Raw genomic sequence first — 26350 nt, 5'->3', positions numbered from 1 at the left:
GTTACCATGGGCCATATACGGGTCATAGGATCCATGGGTCTCCTACGGGCCGTCGATAAATGGGCATGTAATCGGTGGGCCTCGGGCCATCGGATAAATGGGTCTACATGGTCCATAATCGGGCGTAATTGGTATCGGCCCAGCACGGTAACATGTCGTTAACAGGTCGTAGGACAGCAAAGGCTTAATTCTTTCACAGGCATAACGAGTCGTTAATGGGCCAGAATATAGGACGGGTTGGAAATGGCGCAACGGGTTAACAGGCCAAAAACGGGCCGACTCTTGCCATGGGCCGAATTTGGCCCATTAGGGTAACAAGCCAGTAACGGGCCGACTCTTGCCATGGGCCAAATTTGGCCCATTAGTGGAACATGCCAGTAACGGGCCGACTCTTGCCATTGGCTGAATTTGGCCCATTAGGGGAACAGGCCAGTAACGGGCCGGAAGTAATCGAGGGCAGAAAAGGAGCCCAAGAACATATGGGCCGTCAATAGGCCGAAAGCTAACACGGGCTGGAAATGGCCCATGTAAATCACGGGCCGTTAACGGGTATAAAGAAAATTACTATTCATTATGGGCTAGAGTCACCGTGGGCCTTTACCTGGGCCGGCCTATTATGGCACACAAAAATCTTGTGGGCCTTTACCTGGGCCGGCCCATTATGGCCCATGAAATCTTGTGGGCCTTTAGCTGGGCCAGCCCATTATGGTCTGCAAAATCTCGTGGGCCTTTAGCTGGGCAGCCCATTATGGCCCGCAAAATCTTATGGGCCTTTAGTTGGGCCGGCCCATTTAAACTTGTTGGGCCGTGCCACGTGTCGACGTATCATAGGCGCCTTCTGTCCAGTGAGTGGATGACATCTGTCCCGACGATGAGCCGACACGTGTTTCCTCTAGCCAATGATGATTTTACATGTGGAAAATCCCCATTGGTCGGGGCTGTTAACGGGTAATCGGATCCAAAACCCGACCCGGTAGCTTAACGGCGTTCCGTTATGGTGGATGTCATGTGTCGGTCACCCTTGACGAAAGCACTTCTGTGACGCGCGATTTATCGTCATGGAAGTGGACACTTCCGTGATTATAATTTTGGTAATGTCATGGAACACTTCTACGACAGCACAGGTATGATTATTTTGATTCTGTCATAAATTTGTCATGGATGTACATGCATGACAAAAAAAGCGACCTACTGTGACAAACACGTATCATCACGGAAGTATATTTTTTTGTGGTACGTGGATATATATAGGAGGAAGAAGTAGGTCGGTGGAGCAACGAGGGGCCCACGAGGGTGGAGGGCATGCCCCCTGCCTCGTGGCCTCCTCGATTGTTTCCTGACTGCCACTCCAAGTCTTCTGGATCACGTTTGTTGATAAAATCACGTTCCCGAAAGTTTCATTCCGGTTGGACTTCGTTTGATATTCCTTTTCTGCGAAACACTGAAATAGGCCATAAAACAGCAATTTGGGCTGGGCCTCCGGTTAATAGGTTAGTCCCAAAAATGATATAAAAGTGTAAAATAAAGCCCATTAACATCCAAAATAGATAATATAATAGCATGGAGCAATCAAAAATTATAGACACATTGGAGACGTATCAAGCATCCCCAAGCTTAATTCCTGGTCTAAAAGTTGAACATCCATCAACCTACGGACCAGGTGTAACCAAGCATTCCAACATTCCCCTACAAGAGATATCCTAAATTGGATGTTAAGTGGTACTGAATTTAATACTATGGCGATATAATCCTCCTTACGTTGCACAATATTATATAGGGAAGGGTATTGTAAAGCCAGAGGCATCTCCCCTAGCCATGTGTCTTCCCAGAATCTAGTAGAGGTACCACTACCAATTAGGAACTTCACACACTTGAAGAAAGTTACTTTTGTCTTCATTAACCCTTTCCAAAACGGAGAGTCAGTTGGCCTTGCATTCAGCTGGGCCAAAGTCTTATTATTTAAGTATTTATTCCGCAAGATTTGTATCCACATGCCTTCAGTCTCCGTAGATAGTTTGTATAGCCATTTGCTAAGCAAACATCTATTCTTTACCTCTAAATTCTCGATCCCTAACCCACCCTGGTCTTTTGGTCTACACATGATATCCCATCTAGCTAGTCTGTATTTCTTCTTGGCCTCATCGCTTTGCCAGAAGAATCGGGATCTGTAAAAGTCTAATCTTTTCCGTACCCCCACCGGTACTTCAAAAAAAGATAGGAGGAACATCGGCAAACTCGTCAAAACCGAGTTAATCAACACCAGCCGTCCTATGTAGGACATTAGCTTGCCCTTCCAGCAGCTTAATCTTTTTTCAAATCTATCTTCTATAAATTTCCATTCTTTGTTTGTTAGCCGTCTATGATGAATTGGGATCCCGAGATAACTAAAAGGTAAGGATCCCATTTCACAACCAAACAAGTTTCTGTAATTGTCTTGTTCTTCTTTAGCTCTCCCAAAATAGAACAATTCACTTTAAGTTGATTTTTAGCCTAGACATTTGTTCAAAAAGGCATATAATAAGCTTCATATTCCTAGATTTTTCAAGATCGTGTTCCATGAAAATCATGTTTCAGGCTAAAGATCGTGTTCCATTAAAATAACAGTATCATCTGCGTATTGTAGGACGGAGACACCCCCCTCTACAAGATGGGGAACGAGTCCTCCTACTTGGCCTCTCTCTTAAGCCTGACTAATGAGTACTGCCAACATATCCACTACAATGTTGAACAACACAAGAGACATGGAATCTCCCTGTCGTAACCCCTTACGTGTTTGGAAATAATGACATGTGTCATCATTGACTTTTATCCCGACGTTGCCTTTCTATATGAATGAATCCACCTGAGACCTCCAGGCTTCGTGGAACCCCTTCATACGTAAGGCTTGTTGAAGGAAGGGCCATTTGACCTTATCATACGCCTTTTCAAAATCCACTTTAAAGACAACCCCATCTAGTTTCTTTGAATGGATTTCATGCAATGTTTCATGTAGAACTACCACCCCTTCTATGATTTGTCGTCCTGACATGAACACAGTTTGAGTTGGTTGCACGACCGAATGGGCTATCTGTGTCAACCTATTCGTGCCAACCTTTGTAAAGATCTTAAAGCTTACATTGAGAAGACATATCGGTCTAAACTGCTAAATGCGAACCGCTTCCACCTTCTTTGGCAACAATGTTGTCGTTCCAAAATTGAGGTGAAATAAATTTAAGTGGCCTTCGAACAAATCATGGAACATAGGCATAAGATCATTCTTTATGATATGACAGCATTTTTGATAAAATTCCACCGGGAACCCATCTGGCCCGGGCGCTTTATTATGCTTCATTTGTGTTATAGCATCGAACACCTCTTTCTCAGTGAAAGGGGCAGACAACACCTCATTCTCTTCTAAGTTGAGTTGCGGTATGTCCCCTATCACATTCTCATCAAGAGAAACGAAACTTTCTTCGGGTGCTCCGAAAAGTTTCTTATAATATTCAGAAATGTATAGTTTTAGGTTCTCGTGTCCTACAATCGTACCCTCATCTTGTTCTAGCTGTATTATCTTTTTCTTTCTATGTTTCCCATTAGCAATCATGTGGAAGAATTGTGTATTATCATCCCCTTGGACGATCTTAGAAACCTTTGCTCTAAGTGCCCATTTCATCTCCTCCTCCCTCATAAGGGCTAGCAACTTCTTCTCAGCCTCATTCTTAATATCTCTCTCAGAAGTATTAAGAAGTATGGATTCCGCTTTCACATCAAGTTCATTGATAATCCGTGTCAATCTTTCCTTTTCCACTTTATAAATACCACTTTGATGTTTGGCCTAGCCTCTCAAAAACTAGCGCAGGTGTCTAATTTTGTTTTGCCATCTCTCCACACTAGAAGACCCTCCCATGTCTCTGGTCCATTCAGCCGCAATGAGCTCCATGAAGCCCTCCCTCTCAAACCATCCTAATTCGAAAGAGAAAGTATTTTTGTTTCCCACATGGGTTGCTTCCCCGGAATCAACCAGTAGTGGGGTATGATCAGAGATGGCCCCCTGCAGGGCCTGAACCGTAACTAGCGGAAATTTTTGTTCCCACTGAACACTAGTGAGAACCATGTCCAATTTCTCGTAAGTAGGAATTGGCAAAGAATTGTCCAACGTGAATTGCCTACCAGTGAGGTCAATCTCCCTTAGATCAAGACTTTCAATTATCATATTAAACATGAATGACCATCTTCCATCAAAGTTGTCATTATTTTTCTCCTCTTGTATTCTAATGATATTGAAATCTCCCCCACCAGAATTGGCAACCTTTCATCCCCACAAATTCTCACCAGATCTGCGAGGAATTCCGGGTTAAGCTCTGGTTGTGCCGCACCGTATACGGCCAACAAAGCCCATCGGAGGCCGTTAATTTTTGACCTTACACGAAATTTGACAGCAAAATCACTGTGAACCACATCCAGCACCTCTAAAGTTTCGCATTTCACCCCAAGTAGTATCCCTCCGGATCTCCCTCTTGGAGGTAAACAATGCCAGTCAAAATAAACCCCCCTGAAATGGTGTTGAGAAACTGGGAGGTGAAATTATCTCTACCTGTCTCCAATAAAGCCATAAAATCTAAAAAAAAATTCTACTGATGTATCGCTAAGGAATCTCCTTTTAGTCAAGTCCGCTAGACCTCTGCTATTCCAGAATATCCCTTTCATATTTCATCATGGAATTTTTTCTTTTGTTTAACTCTCGCACTCGGACGCACCGCCGATGTAGGATAAACCTTCCTCTTCCAGGTTTTTCTTGGTTTATCCTTCATCTCCTGAATAGGTTGAGCATCGGTGTCAGGAATGGCCTCTGGCTGCAAAGGGGCCACATACCCCTCTGGAACCATATCCTCCTCCGCCGCCTCTAAGCCCTCCATGGGGACCATATCCTCACAGAGACTCTGAAGCACAGTTACTCCAAGATCATTGATTTCTGCTTCATTCATGGGTTTTACCGCTGCTAGATGTCGTATTAAATCCACAGCTATATCCATCTCTAAATCTAGTAGATCACTAATTGATTTTGCGGTTGCTTTGTCATTACTACCAAGAGAGATCCCTAGGTTGTTGGCTTTATCAATAATACCATGCTTAGAAAAGTGCAGAATTGAACAACTTGTATTAACTGATATACCTGTCTGAACTTTGATGTCTCGAAGCTTGGCGGCCCTCATGGCTCGCCCCATATGTATGTCATCCGCGTCCGGCTGACCCTGGATCCGGTGACTGGACCGTTTGTCACTGGACATAGGGTCCGGAATACCTCCAAAAGCGATGACGTCCTCCCGAGCGACTCCGGCTGGGCTGTGGCCGCCTGCCGTATGCCCAACTAAGTCAGAAGCAATGGGAAACACCGGCCTCCCAGACTGCTCCACCGCGGTACCAATAACCGTGACGCCCGAAATACGGATCCCTGCCGATCTGCTATCATCACCGCCCGATCTGGTCACCACCTGTGTTGAACTAACCGAACGTGACGCCAAAGAGCGAGATGGATGGATATAACCCTCCACTGTAGGAGATGGAGAGGTCACCATCGGTTGACCCTCCACTGGGCAGCGATGCGGCGTTAGCTGCGGTGAAACCTCATCCACCATCTGTCGGTGCTCCCCCACCACCACCTCCTGTGCTGGAAGATCATCATTAGAGTCCTCCATCTCCACATGGTCACCCCAAAGAAGGCTCGGTGCGGTCACCTCCCGAAATGAACCAAACCGGAGAGATGCCGCCGGAGTGGTTGGGGGCGCCGACCCCTTGTCAGTCTTCGGCTTAGTCGACTGTGTGGGTTTTCTGGCTGGTTTGTCCTATCCACTGTGATCACCGGGATTGCCTTCCATCCCCTTGCCGCCACCACCATCACCACTACCATCTCCACCATCAGTCATATCAACATCAGTAGTCCCAGAATTATTATTTGCCTGCTGAACCTCAACCACAATATCGAGATCATAAGACACCCCGTCATAAGTCCACGACACGAAGTCTGGAATATAATCCGCATTCACAACACCAACAAGTAGCCTCGCCTCTCCATGTAGGCGTGTGAATGGCATGTCCACCTTCTCTGTTTTACCTAACAGAGAGCCAAGACTCGCAACAACAAGATAGTCATTAAGAAGAGTCTCTGGAACTCCTGAGAGTCTGACCCAAACCTTTTCTAGCGGTATCCCCATCGGCTCAGGTTTTTTGCACTCATCAAACTCAAGAATGCATTTACTCCCGGGCACCTTACTGAGTCCACACTTCAGCAGGTGGTGAAGGTCCTCCCTCCTAGGGAACTCCACTCTGTAAACCTGATCCTCCAACCAGACGAGAGACCAGTGAAAAGACTCAGACACTAACCGCCTGAGCTACTGACACACCTGTTCCTCTGTCAATGTCCCCTGAGTAACCCTGACTAGACCAAACTTCGAAATGTCCACCGCAGGAGTCGCTGAAATCATGCGTGGAGTCCCAAAGAACATAAGCTTGGTATTACAGACACCGTAAATATTCACCACAGGTATAGGCACCAAAAGCAATGGACAACCGCCAGATGAGTGTCCCGACTTCGGACATATATCACAAAGCACCGCCGTGCAGTCAATCACAAAGTGGCCTGGCACACCACAATGATAATAAGTCATTTTTCTTTCTTATATGCCGCTTTGTTAGCACGCACCGCATCCGCTTTATCGCTTCCCTTGTCACTATGGCCATCTTTGTCATCTAAAGGTGTGGAAGTTGGAATGATGACCCCAGCCAGAGCCTTAACTGCCACCGCCGCCACCTCTGGCAGCGTTGCAGAAGAGGAAGTGGTGGTATTTGCCACTTTGGTCGCCCCGTTGACGGTCCCCTTCGGCGGGAGAACCGGTTTGGGGGCTGCCTTCGGAACAAACGGACGACGCGGAGAAGGGTTACGACCACCCCGACCTTGACCACCTCTCTGACAGTAATGAGGACCCGTGGCGCCCTCAATAAACTCGTCGGGTGGAGGGTTAAAGTTCAGCTGCCATTGATTCGCGGCAAATCCGCAACCTCCGCCATTATTCCACTGGTTCCATCCACGACCATCATATCCTCCATCGTATCCGCGACCAGCACCGTAGCCGCCGTGACCACCATTGAAACCGCCACGACCCATGCCGTCACCAGCACGCCCACCGGCAAGTCCCGTGCGCCCCGCGCATTGGCTTGACCGCCTTCAGAGGACCCCCTGTCGGGCCGTCCCCGACCTGCTGCCTCGGCGACTCCTGCTGCCTACGCAGCGGCGGCTGAGCTCCATCACCCCGGCCGGCCATTAGCGGCGCTGGTGGATGAGTCACGGTCGACACTCAACGCGCCCGTCCGCTCCGGGTAGGGAACCCGCGTGAGGTGTGCTGTCTAGCCCTAGCTGCCACCGCACCATGCACGTACGTAGCAGGACTATCAATCGATCTGGGTGAAACCGTCGTCTGATGTCGATACTCGTCAAGATTCGGTCTCCCGCATGGCGTGATAGACTGGGCCGTATACCCAGGTACGCCCGCCCCGCCCGTCTCGTGTATCTCCTGAGGTTGAGCCGAATACCCAACACTCAATCTAGGCTGAATCACCTCCGACCCGTCATGGCGTACAAGGAAATTCAAACGCCCGTTCCTGGCCGCCCGGATCGGCGACCGCCGGCGGCGGCGGCGGCTCCGCCACCCGTCGCCCCTTCTTTCTTCGTCGTTGCACCTTCGTCCAAGACCCGATGAAATCACCAAGAGTCAAGGATGGGAGACTAACCTTCGGAAGAGGTCCTTTCCATGGCCGAACCACCGACGACGCCATCCGGTGATGTACGACCCGCCGGAGGACCTCCATCTTGTCTGCGGCTCCTAGCCCATTACATGCCTTGTCGCTCACCGGAATGATCCCGTTGATGTAGTCAGCCATTTCAGGCATGCAGCTGGAATCATTACTCCCTCTGTCCCATAACATAAGATGTTATTAACTTATTACAACCAATATACTCACGTATTAGTTATAATAATATCTTATACTATGGGACGGAGGGAGTAACTCCTAAATCATAAGCTTGAACTGGGGCTGTTGAAATGTCTAATTAAAAGCGTTTTGCAGATAACTATACCCGCTGGACCGCTCGTGGAGAATGGAGATGGGGGAGTTTTGAAGGAGGAAGCTTTACCTGTATAGATTAGAAACTTGTTTTCCCCTCGTACTTCCGTAGGCAGAATCCAGCCAAACAAAAAACTCAAAAGGGAATTCTTGTGTGCAGCTGGAATGCTGACCCATTTGTTGTTGTAGTCACAGGATCATAGCTGGCTGGAAATCGTAATGTGACATTTGAATGAGTATAAGGCACATGTTACAAAATCTATTAGGAGTGACTCCATAACTACCGGATGTTCGCTAATAATTACTAGGATGCTATTTTGCGTACGCTCTGTTCATGTGCACAAATACAGATGTGCGGCATGTGCTCTCAGTTAATTTTCTTGAAGAGTCTGACCGAATGAAATGCACCCACGGACCTTCCGTTGCACATCTCCTTAGTCACGAATGAAGTTTTCGCCGTCTTTATATCCCCACCCATGTTTGAGTCTTTGTTGTATGATAGTATCAGGTCATCAAACCATATACAATAGTGAGGTGGTAACAACCAAAATGCCAAAGCAAGCACCGAGGATTGAAAATGGTCTAGCGAAGTGGTACCTGGTAGCCTTGTCGAGGTGCCAAAAATGAGAGAGATTATGAAAGAATCGGAGTCTGAATGTGTGTATTACTTGAGAATGGAAGGCATTGGGGGAAATTGATGGGATAACATAGAAGCTAGTATTGTTCTTGTGCCCTGGTCTCTTGCAATTTCTTTCCTTGACGCTCTTCCACCAGTGACCCACACTAAGATCTGGGGTGCACATCGGCCTTCTTGCATGAACTTGTCTTTTTTGACCATAAAACAGCATCGCGAGACCAGATTGTAAGTTCTAGGATACACCGGTACACCTGCTTGTTACCTTCCTGAGCCACTTTCTGGATATTTGGAGGACACCAGACTAAACTGTAATGGTAATTGCAGCTAGATTAAGGCAACAGAGACAATGTATTCTCTAGCCCATGCAAGCTGCATTATTTTAGAACTTCTTGCGGAATAATTATGGTTCCACGAACTAAGATATACGGTAACATGGAAGCAGAAACGGACACTGAGAACTTTTTAATCTAAACATCCAAACTAAGCTAATTGCTCCTTGGTCTGTAATAAGTAGAATTGATCGTCTCTGGTGACTGCCGCAGTGCTGGCTTTTGCATTTGGCTTGGTTGTAGAGTTCTGCTCGTATTTTTTTTTAGAAAAGTAGGAGGACCTCCGGCCTCTGCATCTGGACGGTGTATGCATCCACTTTATTAATTATTCACACAAGACCTTACAAAGTCATACAATAGTAAGACTAAAGCCACCGTCTAAGCAACATCCGTCGCAACATCTGTCATACAATAGTTCTGCTGCGTATGTTGGTGACATTTCCTTTGGCATGCCAGAAAGGAATGCACCGGGCTTGCTCTTTCTTTCTTTCTTTATTTTTTAGTTTCTTTCGTACTTGCATTGTAGCCGGTCGATCTTTGGTTTCTCTTAATGGAAACTAGTAGTTGGGGCGCCACCCGGTGGCGCCTCCTAAAAGGAACTTAGGCGGTGCCAGATAGAGGGGTCCCTTTCACTTTCCTATCATAAAATTGATAATGCATATTACAGAAGTTATTTTTTAGAACTTGACATTACAGAGGTGGTTTAGCAAGCTCTTCCACCCAGAGCAAACCCAAAAGGGGAAACCAGCAGCCCAAAACACCCTACAGGCCTTCAACGGCCAGCAACAGCAAGAACAAGTGCATTGTGCTATCATTAGAGTTGATCTTCCCTAAAAGGTCATGTATAAACAGAAGGAAGTTTACACATCAGTGGCCTGAATACTCTCTTTCAAGATCTAGAGCATCAGCAACTCCACGGTTGACAAGGTCACCCTTGATCGCCACTGCCTGCTCGTCATGGAGCCTGGGAGCATATCTTTGACATTTGTCCATGTAAAAATGATCATTTAGAACTCATAATGATTCATAAACATATATGTGATTTCAAATATAATGTTCCTTTACATTGTAGACACCATAGTGGACTAATAAAATAGGACTCACATACTTATGAACTAAAGCTAACTAAAGATCTGACTATCTCTCTCTCCAAGCTTGTGAAGCTATGCAAGCACCACACTTTGTTGCCCCACGGTTTCTTTTCTACATATGCACCTACTTTTTTCTATGCCTACTACCTATAGTTGAATAGCTCGATTAATATATATATATACATATTAGACATGTTGAAAAGAGAAGTAATATTACTCTGTACCAATAGTATTTAGTTGAACAACCACTACATTAATACACGCATCACTGTACCACCTCTGTACCAATATTTGTAGCAATGTGGCAGCACTTGTCTCAAGGCTTTTGGTTAAATCTATGACAGCCACTATATCTAATATCTTGACTATAATATGTGAGCCACAGAATAATATAAATAGTTGTTGGGGCGCCCCCTTGTGGCGCCTCCTGAGAGGTGGTTGTGCTGTGCCAGGTAGGAGGCGACTATTTCACCCCTTTTTTTCTTGTTCTGGGTAGCACATGAATATTTTTTGTCAACCGTGCTTGTGCTCGGCCAATTGAAAGCACAATCTACATCGAGTGTTGATGCAGTACATGGTTCACATATTATAAGAAAAAGAATACAATTGTTTGCATTCAGCATGCATCAGATGAAGTACAACAACTGAGCTTGGCATATAATGCCATGCGAGAATTCTGGTCGAAGTACCAACCTAGACAAAAGTGGATACAACTCCAAACCTATCCTCGAAAAAAGAAATCAAGCTAAGTAACTAAGCTAAGGATCATTCTTTAGCAACAGATCAGTGTAAGTTCAAGACCATAGTACCATTTCTCCTTGTAACTCCTAAGCTTGAGAACACACAAATGCTTCTATAAAACCTTGAGACCAGCACTAACATTGCAAACCATGTCAGATAACCCTACTAACAGAAACCAATAGAATCAGAAAACAAACATCAACTAACCACAAGTACTGAACACCACAAGGCAAAAGAATCAAAAATAAAATGATATATCACGACACTGCAACTTTATTTCTTTACAGCTATTGGGTATATCACTTAACCGAAAGGGAAAGTCTGCCACAAATAATTGACCTGAAACAGAGCTAAATTAATTCGCCATACAGCAGATTAGTTATATCATGTGTGAATTGACCTAAAAAGATAATTACAGAAGAAAATAAGCATGAAACTATCTAGCCGACAATGAAGAAAGATTTGTAGATACTGAAAACATACAGAAGGTTTCTTGGTAGCTAAAGATAGCAATTTGTTTTGCACTTTGTTGGTAGTTTCATGGAAACATGAGTTACCTCTAGTTGTTCACTGAGTCCTATTTCATTGTTTCAGCTACGAAGTCAGATTTTGAATTTACCTACCTCAAATATGAGGTGGTATATTTTTTTCTAAATGCAGGGTTTTCTTGTACCGATAGGAAGAGAACACTGCAGATTCCTAGGCAAATTTTGATTCACAAAACGTCACTGATCCTATTCAAATTGACAAACTGAAAAGCAATGAGAACACGGGGAAGGAGCACTAAGAAACAAGTCTTGTATCTTTTAAGCAAATGATCAGACCAAATTAAGCACAAGGCAATCCCATGTGAAAAGATGAAGATGCAACAAATAAGCTAGATCATCAGAACATAGTAATAAGATTAGAGGAGCTACACTTACATGGGCAAGCTTAGCCCATGTCGACACATGGCATATTAGGAGAGGATGATCTTGGAGGAAAGGTAAAAATTACAAGGTCTGATCACAACCACAGTTTGTTATGATCCATATACTACTACATTATTATGCAAGGGCGGTGTGTTACCTCTTGTTATGATCCTCTCACAGAGACACGGTTCACTGCAGACAACTTTAATCCTTGGCTTTATGGCACAGTGGCATTTACAATGGCAGCTATCTGAATAGTCGAGCCAATCAGTGTGTCAAACACAACATCATTAAAAAAACTTAGGGACAATGGCACTTGCTACTCGGTGTACATACATACCTTCATCTCACTGATGCAAATCAAGTCATCGACCCTCACCACTTCCATAATGTGTCTATTACTGGAACTCTAGTAAGACGGAATGCAAACACAAGAGGACTACAATCAGCATAAGCCTAGAAAGAGTAGTCGTATTAGAAATAACAATCAGATTATGATAATATGATTACAACAATGCATTGACAACCAAGACTGGAGTTAACCAAGAATACGACAGGATTGCATGGCTCTCAAATAGTGCCCATTATTGTCTGCCATCTATTTTTGCTGGAAAGCCATCAATTCAAGACAAATTTACATCTTCCACATAAATCATTGACGTATCATCTAAGAATATTTGAACTGAGATGGATGATTCATTGACCTTAGACATAGTGCCACTTTTACGAGCAGATATGCAAAGAAATCATGTTGATCCTATTACATGCCGCTTTGGTAGTAGCATAGAAGATTGCACCAAAACAGAAAGGCTAAGAACGCAAGCATAGAAGAATCCACCAAAGCAAAGAACATGGATAATAATCAAGCTTGATTGATAAAGAAGGAATGTGCATATCTAGCAAGTGGACTGTAACGTCTTGCGGCCAAAAAAATAGAAAAACGATCTTGATATATTGTTTGGAAACTTTACCAGCCAGGCAGGCAGCCATGATAAGCTCATTAGTTAAAATAAGGGTAATGTGTAAGAAAATCTAACATATACCAAATAAATGACAATAGTGCATAATCAGCCCAGCTCTTCCTAGAATGTAGTAGGCCTCTAACTAAATATATACAAGTTTTTTGTTAAACCAAAAGGTGTTTTTCCTTTTCATATAAAAGGATGACTCTTAAACCTGTACACGCGGCTGAATTAGAATATTGAAAGTTGTTCAAACAGTGAGAACCCTACACACCCAAACATGCAGCCAAAGAGTAAATTACTTAATGGGCAAGGAACCTCACTTGCAGGGCAGCACAATATGAATAGTCGTCTCCTAGTTTTGCAACCAAAGTAGTACTCCCTCCGTCCGAAAAATAATGTCGCCAGCATAGTTCATTGGCATTTTTACAAAAAAAAAGTCCTCTGTAAACCTCACGCTAATTACCCCCTTTCCTTCTTCCTCCGTCCCCCGTCGCTCGCAGTAGCAGCCTAGGCCCCAGCCACCAACGGCACTCAGCCTCATCAACTGTCGCGCGGGCAAGGCCCATCTACGCCACCGAAGGTGCCCCTGCCCACCTGTGCCGCATGCCAACGAGCGATGTCCATGATTTGACGCGATCAAGTACTCCAGGGCTTTGGATTTATTTGAATTTATTTGGAATAATATCAATAGGGATACTACAAGGACTAAGAAGAAGCTGAATTTATTTAACATACTTAGCCTCATTTATAAATTAGAAATTAGCTACCAAACGTCTTTTATGGTCATTCAAGGAACATCATTGACAAGCACATAATTTCTAAATTACCATAGGAGTAATTGGCTTTGAAAAATTTAACCTGCCACATTCTTGATTTCTCAATGTAACACAAGCAGTGCATAAATTGGATTATTCTGTGGTGAACATTTTGCTGTAAGTGTTGACTAAATTCAGAAATGTGTGTGTACCTGCAGTACAGCCGTAGCATCAATCTGTACAATAATTGTGAGTTTACCTGCAGTAGTAGCAATATCCAGTTAACTCAATGCCATAACCAAGTGTACATGAGCACTATTCAACTCTATTTCTGTGTGTATCCATCACAAATTGTGAAATGTGAAATTCAGTTAGAGCAAAGTGTCCATCACTGATATCTATGGAGCAAAGAAATTCAGTTAGAGCAAGTGTTGTTTTTTTCTCCCCTCGCAATTCACGTTAACTTCATTTTTACACTTCAAAGCAAAGAAATGGAAAGAAAGAGAAAGAATGCACAAGTTTTAGTGTTCAAGTTTGTTTGAGAGCACAACACATGTTTGCAAAGAAGCTTAATTAAACTTTGAGTGGGCAGTTTGGCCAAAAGTTTCAGAGTAAACAAGTAAACAACAGAAGCTTCATGCCAGGCTAGTAAAAACACAGGGTGACTTGATTATAAAAATGACTTAAACTCAAGTTCAGTTACATAATGAGAACAAAATTTCTGAAGGAAGAATAATCATATTTTGAAAAAAACATAATTTAATTTCTGAAGGCAGAATAATCCATACTCCTGCCAAGTACAGATGGAGGACCATTCAAATTTCAGTTACTCAGTCAAAATTCATTTAAATTTTCTTAAGATTATTTCCATCAAATTTGCTTTAGGACTAATTTGACACAACAACTGACACTTTTAAGTTACTCTTCCTCAAAATATTGTCTAACTTAGATGGACTGCAGTAATGGCCAAATTTATTGAGCACACATTGAGTAGCTACACATCCAATACTTTCACTTTGACTGAATTTGTTGAGTATGTACACATTCAATACTTTCACTCTTGATTGAATGTTTCAGAATTCAGTTCACTGACGAACATGATTATAATAGGAATAGGGTGTAATGTGAACAGGGTGTAGTTTCAGAATTCAGATCCTTTGTGCACTCTTCAGTCAACTTATATTCAGAATCACAAGCACAAGCAACTTCAGTCAAGCAACCTTACAGCGCGGCGGATGATGCCGACACAAGCAACTTCAGTCAAAATCTTTCAGTTTTGACAGTCAAAAAAATAATAAGTAGGCCTCAAGCCTTGCAATTTTTGAGAAGCATTGTCCAGTGTGAAATGAGCTCATGAATTCAGTTAACAATGAGCCTGAATCTATGTCTACGGTGAAGGGACAGAGAGAGAAATATGGGGCTTTGAGGAGGGAGGGGGAGACTGACACGGTGATCGAGAAGGCGCCGACGAGGGGGGCGACGCCCCAGAGCACCACCGCCTGCCGGATCTAGTGCTCCACGTCCAGCAGCTGGTCCAGCAATCAAACCTGCAAGCATGCAAAGGCAAATTAGAATCCCATGGAGTAGCGATGCATGGTTTGGTCGTTCAAGAGCTAGGAGACGCGCCGGCGGCAGTAGCAGCAGAAGGCGCTGACGAGGCGAAGGTGAGCGGCAGTGCGGGTGACGCGATGGAGCGAGCGGCGGTGTGGAGAGAGGAATATGCCGAGGAGCGGCGGCTGGGCACGAGGATGAATATCCAGATCGAGCATGCCGCCGCTGGTGGGCATCGGCGTCTGCCCCTCCGTCGGCCCAGGACGCGCGACGAAGACGACAGGTCGGGCCCCTCGCCGGACAGCACGCCATCCGGTTTTGGCGGCGGCGAACGCACGCTAGCCGGTCGCCGCTGCTGGCGGCGGAGGGAGGCAGCGTCCCCAGGCGCCTCGCGATGGGCCGCTTCGCCGACCTCAACCATGGGTGGTGGGTGGGAGCATCGCCCAGGCGGCTGTGGCGGCGCTGGAGAGGGAGGAGGGGGCACTGGAGGTGAAGGGAGGTGGAGGACGTGCGGTGCGAGGGTTTCGCTCGACAGCTTTTTTTTTCCCCTCTTATTTCCTGCAACCCACACATTCTACGTGCGCCACATGGCACGCATGAGCAAGCCCCTTTGATGCACACCTTATTGTTTTGGATTGAAAGGGGGCTTCTTTTATCAAAAAAAATCTATGCTAATTGCATTGTCTTTGGAATGCAAGACCACTTGTTGCTGAGGACACAATTGCCAAATGGTGGTTGCATAGAAGAAAAGCCAAAGATTTTAAAAAGTTGGCTCTTTAGCAATAGCAACAAACACAATAATAAGCCTCAAGTCGCACAAAAACTACTTTTATCCATTTCTAAACCGAACTGGCTGGATGCTCAACTTGTTTATTGGGGTAGAGCATGCACACTGGATTTGTTAGGAACCAAAGGAGTAGCGCTATTCAATTGGGAAGCGCGTTAGCCGGTCGTGGCGTCAACGACCGCTGTGATGATTCCATTGTAGCCGGAGGCTTTTCTTTCCTTAATTCGCGATGATGGTGAATTTTCATGGTTACTGTTTTCTGGCGGCGACGATGCATCTTCCGGGTCCCTATATGGAGGAAATTTGTGATTCGCGTAGTTGTCGTGCATCGGTTATTTTGCACATGGCAACGCGACCCCATGCTGCTAACCGTCTCTACGGGGCGCAATGTCAGCGGGTTTAGCGTCCTATTGGAGGTTCCTGACAGCTTGCTTCAGTTATTGGATGTCTCCCGCTCAATGCAAAGATTTGGATTGCTCTACATGGTCCAAGATGGCATCTAGCGACTCAACTTCTGGTTCTCCGTGTGAGTGGTCTAAATTGGCTCTGTGTGGGTGGTCATGCCTCTCGGTGGCATTTTTTTAGAAAAGGAGGATTACCCCCGGCCTCTGCATTCGGATGATGCATACAGCCATTTTATTATTTTTTCACAAAGACCTTACAAAGTAGTACATCACGTAGTCTGAAGCCACCATCTTAGCAACAATCGTCGCTACTCCTATCCACTTAATGAAGGGGTGCCGATAGTCCCTAATACCAAACATACATCGCATCAAAGCCTACCATCTAAAGCCGGAGGCCCCAACCAAGCAACATATTTGGTTTAGGGTACAAACCGGTCTGACGCACTCTCATGTGTCGTCGCCGCCGTCTTCCACCAATCCATCTTCAGAGCAACTAACGCACCGACCTTGCCAGGCCTCTCTGCCATTGATGCCACCATGACGCCAGAAAGCGTCCTCCTCCTGTGTGAGTCCATCTCCGCGCATCGGACACCGTGTCTCCACTGCGCCACGCTACCGAGATCCGTCGCCATCAATGTGTAAGACGAAGCTCCACCAAAGAAGCCATCCATTGGTCCCTCGAGCCCATGTACACCTCCAAGAATGACGCCCCCAAGGGGGAAACGACACTAGAGCACTGCCGTCATCTGATCTAGCGTTTCCCCCGGAGGTAGCGGATAGAGGTCTGGAGCTTCTCCACAGCGATTCCTTCAAGAAGGTAACATCACAAAAGAGTGCCGACGTCGCTGGTCTTGGCAACAAGCCGAGAAGGAGGTTTTCACCCGGATCCGCTCGACAAACCTCTATCAAGCATCGTGTGTACGGGTCGCCACCGATCTGAGCCAGCGCGCAGCGAGCAGGACGCACCGACCAGATCAGATCTGTCCGGAGGCTAGACCACTCACGGCGCCTACCCGTCCACTAGGCCCTCCATGCCGCCACAGCCGATCCGAGGTCAGATGGCCCGTAGCCATTGATCTAGTAGCCAGCGCAGCAAGGACGGCCATCGCGCCCGCAGCCATCGCTACCGAAGGCGAGCCGGTTGACGCACCGCCGTCAGTCAAGGCAGGAACGCCCGCCACACCACCAAGGCCAGATCGGCCGCGCCTCCTCACACCGCGGGGCTCTGGACCATATCCCCATGGCGCAGGAGAGAGGGCGACCCCCACCACCACCGTCTGCCCCTAGGCTATAGGTCGGCGGCATCCTTCGGCGGTGGGGGAGGGAGGGAGGGAAGGAAGGAAGGAGAGCCCCCGACGGCTAGGGGCCTCTTGGTGGCATGAGATAGTCGGAGATGACGGGCATCCCTAAGTGCTCCTCGGCAACAAGTGTTGCACGTACATGGTTCTAATTTTGTGGCTAGGTGATGGCAGTACATGGCGACCCGGCCGGGTGGTGCTCTGTGAGTGCAAGGGCTCATGTTCTAGGGGTGAAAACTCTAGGTACGACCTTCATTAGTTGAACCTAGCAATGTTGTTGTTCAGGCAGCATTCTCTTGTTGAAGGCATTGCATGGAGTTTAGTCAGGTTCCTCTCCTAGATGAAAACCCATGACATGGCCACGTTGGTTGGGTCAAATAGTACGAGGCATGATACAAAATCTATTAGGAGTAACTCAATACCTAAAGGACATTTACCAATAATAGCAGGATGCTACTTTGTGTATGCTCTGTTCATGTGCACAAATAGTCAAATACAAAGTTGTTCTCGGTTAATCATCTTGAAGAGTCTGACCGAATGAAATGCACCCACGGACCTTTCGTTGCACATCTCCCCAACCAACCATGTTTGAAGTTTTTGTTGTCTTTATATACCACCCATGTTTGAGTCTTTGCTACATACAATTGATTCATCAAACAAGATACAATAGTGAGGTTATACCAGCCAAATCAAGGCACCAAGGAGGGAAAGTGGTGTAGTAAAGTGGTACCTAGCAGACGTGTCAAGAAACGGGAAGAGAATATGGAAGAAGATGTAGCTAGGAACCATAGAGTTTTGATGTGTGTCTTAGGAATAGGTGGCATTGGGGAAAATTGGCGGAAAAAACTAGTAAACAACACTGTTTTAGTGGTCCGACCTCTCATTGGTATGGCAGGTAGTCGTTTACACGTTTTAGCCCAACCATTTGGCCATCCTCTTGATTTGGCCGTCAAGTTCCTTCCACGGCCATTTATGCGAACACAAGAAGTATTGACCTTGTCAACGAGCACCCCCTCCCTGTGTTCTGCCCACTCTTCCCTTCATGAGTGATTCTTGTGGTTATTCCCCTCCCTGATAGCTTGACAAGACAAATAAAAGCTAGGGGGATATAGCTACACACCCGAGATACATCGTGGCCCTTTGCTTCCAAATCTAGTGACTAGTGAGTGTATGAGTACAAAGCCTATTATCTTGGGAGTTGAGTGCTTATCAAATGTGAGTTCCCCAAATATCATTTGTATTTTAGAACACCTGATTAATTGCAAGAAACCATGCATTATTTGAGTTTCTATAGAGAAAAATAAAATCAAACAGGCTCCAAGAAACTATAGATATTGCATAGATGCAAGTCCTTTTTCTATAGCTTAATAGTTCACTGTCCGATATACTAGGGAAAACCCCCTAGGGGATACTATAAAAAATATGGAAAACATAAGACAGGGGGGTTGCAAATAGTTCATCCCACATTGATTGTTCTTTTGCACATGCACATCCAAAACACTAGATAAAATGTTTTGCTTGGCGTGAGGTTTGTCCCACTAATATTAGATGCAAAGCAACATTAGAGGTGTTGCACATTGGATCGCATGGCGCGCTGAGATTTGCCCCACCAAGCCAACTACCCAAAGCGCGGCGATACTTGTGATATTTCTGCTTGGAGCATGTTTTGTTTTCAGTTTTCTGAATGTTAAATGCCATTGGATGAGTTACTTTTTATCAACATTGGAAACATTTCATATTATCAACATTGGGGGTTTTCTTAACCAGAGCGGCGGATGCTGGTTTCCTACCACCTACCACGACGCTTGGCCTGTAAGGCTTGGCGACGCACCTGATGAGAGGCACTGACGCTTGTATCGCACCGTTGCGGCGGCGACGCACGGAAATGGGTGAAAATTGGGCAGGCCAAATGCGCCGACGAGCGTTCCAGCGGGAACAAAATTGGTCGCGTGGGCTGACACTAGTTCTTATCCATCCCCGTGTGCGATTTCTGCAACAGTGCACGTGAAGTAGTTGATAATAACAAAAAACAATCGCACACAGTTATAGTAAACGTACCGTATGTGATAACTGTAGACTAAGAAAATAGTTCATTTCAATAAAACGTCTGCAAAACATCGCCACAAGCCATGAAAAATGAACTGTGCTTGATATCACATAACAATACACACAATTATTTTATGGCAATTGTGTGCAAATAATCACAGACAGTTTTTTAGAAAAAGTGTGTGTGATGAGCCCAGCTTCGCACACGTTCGTATTTTTGACACATGGTTCTAATTTTTTATTGTGTCCGATGTGCTTATCACACACGGTTTTCGTCCATTGTGTGCGAAGTTGGGGTCTTAATAGCACGAAACTGTACTAGTGTGAGCTACGCGCTTGTTGTTCCATACTTGGAAACGGGCATTCAGCTGGAATTGTATAACTTCAAATCATAAGCTTGAACTAAGGCTATCAAAATGTCTAATTAAAAATGTTTTGCAGAACCTTTACATGTATAGACTAGAAACATTTTCCCTTTTACTTTCATACGCAAAATGCAGCAAAAAGTTAGCCAAATAAAAAACTAAAAACCGAATTCTTGTGTGCAGCTAGAATTCTGACCCATTTGTTGTTGCATACATACATGGCAAGAAATCTTAATGTGATATTTGAATGAGTACAAGGCATATGTTACAGAATCTATCAGGACTGATTCCATACCTACTGGATGTTCGTCAATAATACTACGATGCTATTTTGCGCACGCTCTATTCTTGTGACAAATACAGATGTGTAGCATGTGCTCTCAGTTAATTGTCTTGAGGAGTCTGAGCGAATGAAATGCACCCATGGACCTTCCCTTGCAACCATGAATGAAGTTTTTGATGTCTTGATATACCACCCACGTTTGAGTCTTCGCCATATACCATTGATTCATCAAACGATGTACAATGGTGAGGTGGTTACATCCAAAGCAAGCACCTAGGAGAGAAAATGGTCGAGTGAAGTGGTACCTAGTAGCCTTGTCGAGAAGCCAAAAATGAAAGAGCATAAAAGAATTGGAGTCTGGATGTGTGTCTTAGTTACGTGAAGAATAGGAGGCGTTGGGGGAAACTGATGGGAAAATATGGAAGGCAGTATTGTTTTTATGCCCTGGCATCTTGCCATTTCCTGCAAGGGTGCTCTTCCACTAGTGGCCCAAACTAGGATCTGGGGCGCACCTCTGTGCTCTTGCACCACAAAACTGACACGCGGGCCCAGATTGGTCGGTAGATCTAGGACACACCAATGCTCCTGCTCATTACTTTCCTGGGCTGCTTTGTGAATATTAGGAGGACGCCCGACTAAACTGTAATGGTAATTGTAGCTATATTAAGGCAACAGAGACAATGTATTCTCCAATCCATGCAAGCTGCATTGTATTAGTAACTTCTTTCGGATTAATTATGGCTCGGGGAACTAAGATATTTAGTAACATGGTTGGAATTAATAAACCACCAGAGGGATTTGTGAAATTATATGTGGACGTCACTTTTGACGATGAAACAGGTTACATCAGCTCCAGTTGTTGGGGTAGCTCGTCTCTGCCATTCATCGATACACGGTCAACTGCTGAAGCGTGTGCTCTTCAGAATGGTTTGATCACTGCAAGGACCGTAAGGCGCAACAGACTCCTAGTCGAAAGTGATTGCATTGAAGTTGTGAAAGTCATGCAAAATGGTGGTAACTCTCTAGGCGTGGCTGCAGCTATTTACAAGAATGTACTTTTCTATGTTGTAATTCTACACATGTAATTTTCTCGCATTGCCCATAATCTAGCTAGATTTAGCGAGGGGAACCATTCTTGACAAGAACCTTCAGATTTTATTTGTTGTGTTTCAGCTGATGATGTAACTGTGATACCAAATCAATAAAAAACCGCCATGATGGCTTTTCTAAAAAAAATGTTCAGTAGCATGAAAGCAGAAACAAACACTGGGAACTCTTAATCTAAACATCCAAACTAACCTAATTGGACTGTCTTTGGAATGCAATTCCTATAACTCATTGCCAAACGGTGGTTGCACGGAAGAAAAGCCAAGGATTAATTGCAAAGAGTTAGCTCTTTAGCAGAAGTAGCAAATATAGTAATAAGCCTCAACTGGCACCAAAAAACTGCTCTTATCAGTTTCTGAACAGGACTGGCTGAATGCTCAATTTGTTTATTGGGGTAGAGCATGCACACAGAATTTGTTAGAAACCGAGGGAGTAGATCTATTTATACAACTTACTTTTTTTAGAAAAGGAGGATGACCTCCGGCCTCTGCATCTGAGCAATGCATACGGTCACTTTATTAATTATTCTCACAAGACCTTACAAAGTAATACCACAGTAAGACTAAAGCCGCCGTCTAAGCAACAAACTGTTGCTACACCTATCCAGTTGATGAAGGGGCGCAGATAGCCTGGGCTTAATACCGAACAGACATCGCAGCCAAACCTAACATCTAAGACCTGAGGACCCATCCAGGACGTCTGTCGGGCATGGGTCTCGTTGGTCCGGCGTGCTCTCAGAGGCCGCCGCTGCCAACTCCACCGCTCCATCTTCAGAACTGTACTGATGCGTCAACCTTACTCGGTCTAGGTATCGTCGACGTCACCACGGCGCCCAACGGCACCTCCTTCCTGCGTGCAAACAGCTGTGCACGTCGCGGTCGCCACTGATACACCTCTGCCCCATGCTGCCAAGTACCACCAGCCGACACAACTTGAAGTCTTTGGAAGATCTATCGTGCATAGCACCTGCCGACTAGGCATAACAAAGCGTAGCACTTGTCGGTCAGGCATGACTTAACATCTCCACCAAAGCTCCGTGCAAGACGAAGCCGCTCCACCTCCTGCCTCTGACTTCCAGCGCTGCTCCACAAAAAATGCTCCCAAGAGAGAAACGACACCGCAGTGCCGCCATCGTCCGATCTGGAACACCAGATCCTAGGGTTTCCCCTAGAGCAGCACGAGTGGGTCAATAGTAATTACACGGCGATGCCTCCATCAAGGTAACGGCGTAGAACCGCGCCATCGCCTGCCAACGGCTCGGTTTTCACCGGCAACCATGTCTCCCCAACTCGCAGCCGGGACTAGATGATGGATCTCGAGATCCGATCACCAAGCCTCTGGCCTGCCATCTCTGACGAAGAAGATGACCACCATCATTGGCCAGCGAGACGACGCGAGATGAAGTAGGGCGCTGCCAGCGTGCGTCCTGGCCAGCACCACCGGCGTTCGGCCCGTCTTGGACCACGCCTCATGGCCGAGGGCAACGGCAAGCGCTGCCACGACGAGGACGCAGATCGGAAGCCCAGATCCATCCCACCCGCGCGCCGCCACGTGGCCACCACCAAGCGCTGTTCAGGGGCAGTCCCGCCGCCGTGAGGGACGCCGCCCCACGGGCAGCAGGCGCCAGCCACCGACGGAACACCGCCGCGCGCCACCGGCCGCCGCGAGATCGTCACCGGCTGCCGTGAGATCTGCGCGAGAACGACGAGGACGCCCCGCCGCCACCTTTCTTGGGGACCACGCGGGCTTCGCCGTTGTCCCCTCCGGCGGCGGCGAAGCGGGGGAGGAGCGGGGAGGGGCAGCTGGTGGCGCGGTTAGGGTTTCCCCCGTGCGCCAGAGGCGACGCGCGGGGGACCGCCTCGGTGGCTAACTGATGTTAAGGAGCACACCATTTATACAACTTACTTATCTTCATACAATTAATTATTCAATTGGGAAGGGGGGACCCGGTCATGGCATCAACGACGCCTGTGGTGATTCATGGTGGAGGCTTTTCGTTCCTTGATTTCTGATGGATGGTGAATTTTCATGATTACTCTTTCACGGTGGCGGCAGTGGTGACGTATCTTCCTGGTCTCTATATGGAGGTGATTTGTGACTGGGGTAGTTGGCACGCGGATTGTGCAATTTTCACATAAACTTGTAGGTACTTATTATCAAATACTACTATACTTGACGAAGTAACTACTACCTTCAGTAATAGGTTATTTGCATACTGACATGAATGCCTATGATCTGTGTGAGTGCTGAGAAGTTTTGCTACAAAATAAGATAATTTTCACATAAATTTGCAGGTACTTCTTATCAAGTACTACTATACTTGATAAATCAGGTACTACTATACTACCTTCAGTAATAGGTTATTTACATACTGACATGAATGCCTATCATCTGTGTGAGTGCTCGAGAAGTTTCGCTGCAAAATAAGATAGTTTTAAAGATAATTTTCACACTTGCGCAATTATTGTACAGTGTTAAATAGTTTGTTCAAATTAGTATATGCTCTTTCAAGTACTGGTTACCAGTTTTGTAACTTCATCATCAAATTGGAAAGCTCGGGCTAATGTGGTCAATCTCGAAGGGCCTAAAGAAAGACCATACCATATTGGTTGTAAGTCATGACCTAAGGTAATTTAGTACTTGCCATAAAACACAATGCTTTTGTATAGTTGTGCATCGTTGGAGCCACTAATGAAATCTTATGAGCTACATCCTGGTTGTTCCATAATTCAATTCAGGCATTTAGCTGGAAGCATATAACTTCTAAATCATAAGCTTGAGCTGAGGCTGTCAAAATGTCTAATTAAAAACGTTTTGCAGAGAACTATACACGCTGGTAGACCGCTAATGGAGAATGGATATTGGGGGAACTTTGAAGGAGGAAGTTTTACCTGTACACACTAGAAATGTTTCCCCATTGTACTTCCATACGCAAAATGCAGCAAAAAAATTAGCCAGACGAAAAACACAAAACGGATTATTTTGTTCAGCTGGAATGCTAACCATTAGTTGTTGCAGTCACAGGCACATAGCTAGCTAGAAATCCAAATGTAGTGTTTGTTATAGTACATGGCATGTTGGAAAATCTATTAAGAGTGACTCCACACCTACCGGATGTTTGTCCATAATAGTATTATAGTAGGATGGTACTTTGCGTATGTTATGTTCATGTGCACAAATACGGAGGTGAAGTATATTGAAGAGTCTGACCAAATGAAATGCACCCACGGACTTTTCATTGCACATTTCCACAACCATGAATGAACCTTTTGCTATCCTTATATACCACCGGTGTTTGAGTCTTCACTACACACTATTGATTCATCATACCGTGTACGGTAGTGAGGTGGTAGCAGCCAAAGCAAAGCACCAAGGAGAGAATGTGGTCTAGTGAAGTGGTATGTGCAGCCGTCTCAAGAAACGAGAAGCCAAAATGAAAGAAGATGTGCCTAGGAACCATACAGTTTTGATCTGTGTCTTACTTAGGAATAGGAGGCATTGGGGAAAATTGACCGAAAAAACTAGAAAACGGCACTGTTCTCGTGCCCCGGCCTCTTACACGCACTCCAGGTGATTCTACACATTTTAGCCCAACGACATGGCCATCCTCTTGATCTGGCCATCAAATTCCTTCCGCGGCCACGTTTATGAACCCAAGGAGTATCGAGCTTCTCAATGAGTAACTCCATCTCTGCGTTCTGCTCACTCCCCCCTTCATGTGTTACTAGTGGTTGGGGCGCCACCCGGTGGCACCGCTTGAGGCGTGCTTGTGCGGTGTCTAGTTTGCTGCCGCCCATTCAGCTGGCTTATTTGGTCCTTGTTGTGTGCATGAGTATTTCTAGAAAGCTTAGCATATATAGATGCTATTCATACATGAGCACTTCTAATAAGCATAGCAGATAAATGTTATTCATGTGCATCATAAGTCACATGGATAAGTCTCTAAAAACAATCAAGTTATACGAGCTGATGTTCACCAGTACTTGTTAGGAAAGCTACACGAGGAAATTTTCAATATTCTTGCTCATGTACACAATAAAGAGTCATGTAGATGAGTCGTTGTGACCTTGCCATTTCGATGAGATCAATCCGCCGCCTCCGGTGTCGAGGCAAAAATCACAGATCGAAACCGTCGTCGCTGCCTAATACTTGCGCCCACTCCTCCCTCGAGGCGACGATGTTGGTGTGGCTGCGTGGGAGAGCGGAGCCAGTTCCTCTCCCTCTATTTCTAACTGTAGATTATCACTAGGGAGCACTTCATAAAGAATGTTCATGATATTCCAAAACAAGAGATGTTTTTATCATGAGGTGTTTTACGGTGATTGGGAAAGTACTGGCAGTACTTTCGAATACTTACCTCTCCGATTTTTATTGGCCGTCCGATCTGGTGGGGGATTAAAAATGAATTAACTTAATTAGTTTAATCAGAGAAGGGCATAATGGTCCAGGGTAAAATATTCTGTTTTGAACCGATCACGTCCACGACGTCTAGATCCAGTCCTCGTTCTCATCAAGTTCTCATTCCCGTCCTCTTCCTTCTGTCCGACGAGCCCGGCGAGAGGAACCAACACCGTCGGCGGCGGCGTCCTCGTCCTCCACCTCGTCCCATTCACTATAAACGACGTGCTCGGCTTCAGGAAAGAAGATTAAGGCGCGACATCTGCGGTGGCAGTGTCGGCGGCGGCACTATAGGAACTCGCCCCCGCCGATCACATCGCTTCCGGGCTTGCATCCTAAGGTATGAATCGCCCGAATCTCAAATCCTCCCCATTTGATTGGCCCGCTCGAAGTGACTATTGGCAAAAACTCCAACTTCCTCGTAGATGGATCTATACTCTGCGGTTGGCCCCTCGGTTAGGCCGCCGGGAGATATCAATGCTTGTTCTGAAAGTAGGCTTGTTTTTCTTGATGCAGCAGGAGATATCAATGCCTGCAGGAGATAGGCCATAAACTTACTTTGTTTCATAGCCTACATTCCTACTT

General features: G+C 45.7%; 1 protein-coding gene and 2 pseudogenes across 6 annotated transcripts; 1 reads left to right on the top strand and 2 right to left on the bottom strand.

The window, feature by feature from the left end:
- The window catches only part of LOC125548930 (ABC transporter I family member 11, chloroplastic-like), a 161104-nt pseudogene that overhangs the window by 133792 nt on the left and 962 nt on the right, over positions 1-26350 (top strand).
- Positions 4683-6315, bottom strand: LOC147980888 (uncharacterized; annotated as a pseudogene).
- LOC125545531 (uncharacterized) lies at positions 9659-15615 on the bottom strand. 6 transcript variants are annotated; one of them, XR_007300070.2, is made up of 6 exons: positions 15153-15614; positions 14973-15073; positions 13739-13785; positions 12147-12215; positions 11964-12056; positions 9659-10039 (listed from the first exon to the last, which is right to left on the bottom strand). XR_007300070.2 is itself a non-coding variant. In XM_048709517.2 (5 exons), the coding sequence occupies exons 1-4, from the start codon at positions 15311-15313 to the stop codon at positions 12182-12184; spliced, it is 390 nt and encodes a 129-aa protein (XP_048565474.1). In that variant the 5' UTR covers positions 15314-15615; the 3' UTR covers positions 10046-12056; positions 12147-12181. The 6 variants fall into 6 exon arrangements, 2 of the variants coding, with proteins under 2 accessions (XP_048565474.1, XP_048565472.1); XR_015598745.1 differs by lacking the exon at positions 9659-10039 and adding an exon at positions 13092-13365 and having other exon boundaries at positions 10046-12056; positions 15153-15615; XR_015598744.1 differs by lacking the exon at positions 9659-10039 and adding an exon at positions 10046-11057.

This window comes from Triticum urartu, chromosome 3A (genome assembly GCF_056163025.1).
Source record: "Triticum urartu cultivar PI428250 chromosome 3A, HENAU_Tu73, whole genome shotgun sequence".
Lineage (NCBI taxonomy): Eukaryota > Viridiplantae > Streptophyta > Magnoliopsida > Poales > Poaceae > Triticum > Triticum urartu.
The sequence above is the reverse complement of the archived record's forward strand: the minus strand, read 5'-3'. Positions and strand labels throughout refer to the sequence as shown.